The sequence below is a fragment of the Mastacembelus armatus genome, chromosome 13, assembly GCF_900324485.2.
Source record: "Mastacembelus armatus chromosome 13, fMasArm1.2, whole genome shotgun sequence".
In the NCBI taxonomy this organism is placed as follows: domain Eukaryota; kingdom Metazoa; phylum Chordata; class Actinopteri; order Synbranchiformes; family Mastacembelidae; genus Mastacembelus; species Mastacembelus armatus.
The window spans coordinates 10,737,939-10,743,976 of NC_046645.1; the positions used below are offsets into that span (position 1 = coordinate 10,737,939).

Genomic DNA, 6,038 nt, shown 5'->3' on the forward strand with positions numbered 1-6,038 from the left:
AATCTAGCCTTTGAGAGGAGGAGGTGGTCCTTATCATGTAATTACTCTGCAAACCAACAGGATCTGAAGGCTGAGAGAGGCCTTTGAGGATGTGTTGCAAAACATACAGCAGGCATTTACTAAGTGGCAAACTGGGAACAGGTCAGACATTGTATACAGTGGCATTCTTTACATATTTGTTTAAACAAGTTTCATAATATTTGATATTTCTACTGTGGTGCATTTCAGAGGAATACTATCCTCTTCACTGTATTTAATACATTACTTTGAAAATTTATAGTGAGCATATAAATTACAATGCAGGCAGGCAAGCCAAATACACACACATATATATATGTATGCTGGACTGAGCACTATTCACACCACTGCTAACAACACTGTCATAAAAGATCTTTTTTATTTGTTTTTGTAAATAACCTGTATGGGCACAGTAGTGTAGTGGTTACCACTGTCAACTAACAGCAAAAATGTTCCAAGCTCTAATCCCATACAACCTTGGGGTCTGTCTGTGTAGAGTTTGCATGTTCTCCCAGAGTCTGCATGGGTTTTCTCCCACAGTCCAAAGCATTCAACTCAGTCTAGTTTGGGGTTAAGTGAATTGGTAACTCTAAACTGTCCGTAAGTGCTAACGTGAGGGCTGGTCTCTGTGTGTTAGCCCTGTTATAGGCTGCTGATATGTCCAGGCTGTACACTACCTCTCACCCGCTTTGCAACATTTTCTCTTTTGAATAACCTTAGGGGGTAAAACATCCTTTAAGCGTGAAAACAAACACAGCTGCAGAAAATGCTACTACTAAAAACTGCAACGCACAGTGGTTAGAAATACACCCAAATTAGATAGTCTAATATGTTTTTTAAAAAAAATTATATCTGGGGTATTTCATTGAGCAGAACACATTCTATTTGGTTTACTTTGCAAGTAGAAGAGAAAATCTGATTTGCACAGAGGCCCATGCTTTGACCAAACTAATAAATGTCACAAGAGATACAGGACTGATAGAAAACATTCGCTCTGAGGCCAGTGAATTCAATTTTCTACAAGTATCATATTTGTAGAGAACGTGAGTGGTCATCAGTCTCAACTGCATACCATGTAACATCAGCACTTCTTGAGACTGAACACAGCCAAGGACTAATGCTGCACTTACAATACGTCCTTACTGCACTTACTTTACTGCTGACTGATAAAGCCATTAATTCTGATTATCAGTTTTGTCCTGACCTGACCTGAATAAACAGATTACTTCTGAATATTTTAACTTATGCAAAATTCATGAAGCAGAAATGGTGGACAAAAGAAAAAATAACCATTAAAAATAACAGCTGGGTTGCCCGAAAAACAATTCACTCTGAGGTGTTCAGCTCACCCATTTATACCCATCCATTTCCTCCTGCACTAATTTTACACACCTCAAAACTAGCTAAAGAAAGCACATTTATAGCACTATCTACTGCAAAGAAGTGTGAATGAGGCAGAGCACTGTTACAAATCAAGATTTAATTATAAAAAAGTTAAGCTCCAGGTACAATGTCTGGTAAGCCAGACCCTGGGTGCAATGCTTCATGACCAAAAAAAGAAAAAAAAAAAAAAAATCAAGTTGCAAAAGTAAATGTTCTCTGAAGAGTTGTGTGTGTCTTAATAAAATGCATAACTTCATGCAAATAAAAGTATACTTACATGTAATCCTGGAAGGGGGAGAATAAATTACACCACATGCCTGCATTGAATTTCTAAAAATGTATCTTAGTGTGGGTCGCTGCTGTACAATTAAAAAAAAAAAAAAAAAACCTGTGTGTGAGCACATCAAAAAAAGAACGGACCAGATTGATGTGTTATTTCTTTGCAAAAGAGATCTTCATGGCGTTGGTTTGTGTGATCTTAAAGCCCTGAAGTGCCTCTCGTGCAGCACCAGCCTGAACTTCATTCTCAAACTCCACAAAGGCAATGTCGTGGCGACCAGGAACCAGACGCACCTCTTTGAACCCGGGGAACCTGAATTTGCAACAACACACAGGATCAGCCTTTGACAAATAAACAAACAAAAAAAGCATGAATAAATGCACAAGGAGTTGTTACTGACTGGTTGAAGAGCATGGAAAGCATGAGTTCGTTTGTCTCCTCTGGTAGGTTGGTGAGGAAGAGGATGTGATTGGGAGGATTTTCTGCAACCTGTGAGTTTAAAGGTGAGTATAGATCAGAACCACCAGGACCAAAATATATATATATATATATATATATATATATATATATATATATATATATATATATATATATATATATATATTTTATTTTTTTACAATAAGCAACAGCATGATCAGTCGGACTACATGGGTGCATGCTACCTGCTGAGGCATCTGTCCAGGCATCATCTGACCAGGAGGCAGAGCACCAGGGGGCATCTGACCAGGTGCCATCCCTGGAGGAGGCATCATGCCGGGCGGGGGCATATAAGGCGGCTGACCTGGCATGTGCATCATGCGTGGAGCCTGGCTCATGGGAGGCATTCCCTACAGAGTGAACCATGATGAGCATGTCAGCAGCTGTCATAACATTTTTCCATCCACCCATGACAATTTGTCTGTGTTAATTTTCAACTTCAGCTTCCTGCTCATAACTGTAAACATGACTATAATGAGACCAACAGAGGTCAGTAAGAAACTGGATTTTTGTGATTTGAATGTGCATATTTTTTACTACAGCTCTTATTGTTTTACTCCGAATATTCATTCTGATCTGACCTATGAATGTTTACATCCCCTTTACATTTTTTAACTCAAGAATAATGCAACTTTTAGTGACCACTACATAGATTTGTTCAAAACATACAAAAGATTAAGTAAATACTACTCCAAACATTTATTGCACTTACAGGTATGGCAGCAGGTACACCAGCGACCATGCCTGCAGCAGCTCCTGGTACCCCCTTCTTAGCCCCAGATGCATCAGGTCCTTTCGTCTTCTTCTTCTCTTTTTTACGGTCACGCTCCACATACGTTCCTTTCATTTTAGCTATAATATCTGAGTCTTGTTTGGCATACTGGATACGCTGTAAGAAAAGATGGAGATTAGACCACATTTATTTCAGAGGCTTCATGTGAAGGAAACACTTTTGACCTGATTTCTTCTCTGCAAAGCTTCTTGGAGATGTGGTATACACTGTTCAAGGAACCTACCATGGGTTTGTCATAGAAAGGAAATCCCTGCATAGATCTCAAGGCATTGGACGCGCTGTTAATCTCTTTAAAGATAACAAAGGCCTGACCCTTCATCTTGATGTTTCGTGCGACCAAGATGTCCAAAATCTGGCCGAACTGTGAGAAGATGGCGTATAGCGACTTCTTCAACTCTGCAGAGAAATGGGACAAACTGTTAGTTTGATAGGAGAGGCCGTCTGTGCATTGTATGTTTTTTTTTTAAGTGAAATCACAAAGTGAAGGTTGGATTGTAAAAGCGATAAACGTACCATCTTTCTTGATTTTCTCATTTAAGTTATTGATATAGATTGTGTGGTTAAGCCGTACTTCCGCTGTGGCCATCGTCTAACCTGTCGATGATAAAAAGAAATACACATTTTAAAGCGTATTTATTAAAGGCTTGACTAGTCGTGGATCAACAGCTAATTTAACTAGCTAGTTAATATTAGCAAACAACCATTCAACTTTAAACAACGTGGGGCTAGCGTTAGCCTAAAAGCTAGCGCTAGCTAGGCTAACGCTACAACTAACATTACACAGTCTGCTATTTAGAGCATTTATCTCACAGCTCTACTCGCAGAAAAACTTCCAACTTATGTACCTGAATCCACAAATGGGTTTCAAAACGTCCTGATATCCAAAGGTGGTTTTAAAGCCTCAGCTTGGTGCAACATTAGACGCTCAAAGATGAATGAAAAGCCTGGCCTCCGCAGAATAAGCGTCGAGAATAAGCAGCGTTGATTGGTCAACGGGGCCGTTCATCCGCATGCGCACTACAGGACATCAACCAAGCCGTCAGGAAAAATAGCTTCTAAAATGGCCATAGTCCAGCCATAAAGTCCGTAGTGACGGTGAAATCGAAGCTTTATGAAGCACTGAACCACTTTGAGACAACTGGCCTGAAAACGACACACTGCTTCGAAGCATTTGATGCAGTCAGAAGAGCGACATCTGCTGGCTGACTTTGAGAACTGCATCTGAGCGGATGTTCTGACAAAGCCTCATTGCTTTAGGCTCTAATGGATCGCACATTATTTCTCTGAGGCTTTAATAAAAGCTATTTTGTCAAAGGTGTGTCATTGTGTTTGTCCTTGCATAATACAATATTTAAAGATGTTTATACAACAGGCAGCCTTGATGAGGCAAATATGTGTAATAGTATAATTGGCAGTATTTTGATGCTGGTGCTTATGCAATTTTGTTTTTTAGATTATAGATGGGGTATTTCAGTGACTTTGGCATTTGTGTGGGTTCAAAGATTTTTATTTAGAAAAATAAATCATTTCTACAGTGCCTCACGTGTAACCCAGTAACTGAGCAGGTCTTCTCCTCTGCAGAGGTAGGGCTCAGACAGGTAAAAAAGGTCACAATTCTTCTAGCTCTTGTTCTAATATTCGTTAATGCAGGAGTTTGTTCCAATGCCTTTTTCACAACATGGTTGAAACTATGTGCGAAACATGGTACACTCCTCACATTAAGAAGATTAACACAAAGAATCATATTGAATGCATTATCTGTAGTTAAGTAGTGAACCTTCTGTCTAAAGCCCCAATGGTTCAGTTGCAGCTTCATGGCATCCCTCAAGTACTCTGCTGTGTGGGAGTATGTAAAATGTCCCACACCAAGCAAGACACTTTGCTGGCTCCATGTTGGAATTAATAAAGTGGTAAGTGACCCCAAGATATGCATCCATGTTAATGGATGTCCACGTCTGCCGTCACACTGACTGCTTTGGCTTTCTCAAGCTCTTCCATTGACTTTCTTTTTGGCCACTTCATTTTTTTCCCCACCATAGCTTTTAAAGCCTTTTGAGAAGGCAGGACATATGTGGGGTCAAGCTTCTGTACAAAGGCCCTGAAGCCTTTGTCCTCCACCACTTTAAAAGGCTGTGCATCAAGTACAACCATATCAACCAGTGCCTCGTCCAACTCAGCTTGCTGGCCTTAGAAAAAAAAATTATACAACACATTTAATTAGATGCATAATTTTGTTTATGTGTGTCATTCTATCTAAATAAATCATGTGACGCGTATCTTGTCATATTCCCACTCCACCAGCAGCAGCAGCTACTGCTGCTGTATTATGTGTGGTCTCTGGGTGTTTGGAGCGCAGGTGTCGCAGCATCGAGGACGTGTTGCTGCTATATGTCAGCTCCTGAGCACAAATCAGGCACTTGATCTTTTTCGTGGTAACCAGATCAAAGTGTTCCCAGGCATATGATTGTGCTCTTTTTGGCACTGGTTCTTCCTCTATATCCCTTCCTCACTGCCTCACTCACTGGCTCACTCAGTCACTCACCTTTCACACACAGAATCTCACACAACGTTCAGCCCCTCAGCTCACTCTCTGACTTACCTATGTATTATTAAACCTACTCCATTTCTGTCTGTCTGGTATGTGAATAAATGTGTGTGTGTTTATGTGTTATTCAGTGTTAGTAACTAAACTTCTTTTCCTTTCAGCTGCTCCCTTCAGTGGTCGCCACAGCGAATCATCTGCCTCCATTTAACCCTATCCTCTGTATCCTCCTCACCTACACCAACTATCCTCATGTGCTCCTTCACTACATCCATGAACCTCCTCTTTGGTCTTCCTCTAGGCCTCCTTCCTGGCAGCTCTAACCTCAGAATCCTTTTACCAATGTATTCACTGTCCCTCCTCTGAACATGTCCAAACCATGTCAATCTGGCTTCCCTGGCTTTTTCTCCAAAACATCTAACATGAGCTGTCCCTCTGATGTCCTCATTCCTGATCCTATCCATCCTCATCACTCCCAGAGAGAACCTCAACATCTTCAGCTCTGCTAGTGTTAGTAACTAAATATCCCTAAACCTAAATATATA

The 6,038-nt window shown here is 40.5% G+C and overlaps 1 protein-coding gene across 1 annotated transcript; it reads right to left on the reverse strand.

Annotated features, from left to right (window-relative positions):
• Nucleotides 1-1,478: 1,478 nt before the first annotated feature.
• On the reverse strand, nucleotides 1,479-3,956 carry snrpa (small nuclear ribonucleoprotein polypeptide A). The gene is made up of 7 exons (XM_026292596.2): nucleotides 3,797-3,956; nucleotides 3,465-3,545; nucleotides 3,175-3,347; nucleotides 2,871-3,047; nucleotides 2,344-2,508; nucleotides 2,082-2,170; nucleotides 1,479-1,993 (listed from the first exon to the last, which is right to left on the reverse strand). Exons 2-7 carry the CDS (start codon nucleotides 3,535-3,537, stop codon nucleotides 1,834-1,836), a joined length of 837 nt encoding a protein of 278 aa, XP_026148381.1. The 5' UTR covers nucleotides 3,538-3,545; nucleotides 3,797-3,956; the 3' UTR covers nucleotides 1,479-1,833.
• Nucleotides 3,957-6,038: the final 2,082 nt, after the last annotated feature.

Excerpts from the sequence above, each read along its gene's own strand:
- snrpa (XM_026292596.2), bottom strand. The coding sequence starts at position 3,537 with ATGGCCACAGCGGAAGTACGGCTTAACCACACAATCTATATCAATAAC. Across the intron at positions 3,348-3,464 it reads TGAGAAAATCAAGAAAGATG|AGTTGAAGAAGTCGCTATAC; the intron begins GTACGTTTATCG and ends ATTTCTCTGCAG. Across the intron at positions 2,171-2,343 it reads CTGGACAGATGCCTCAGCAG|GTTGCAGAAAATCCTCCCAA; the intron begins GTAGCATGCACC and ends TTAAACTCACAG.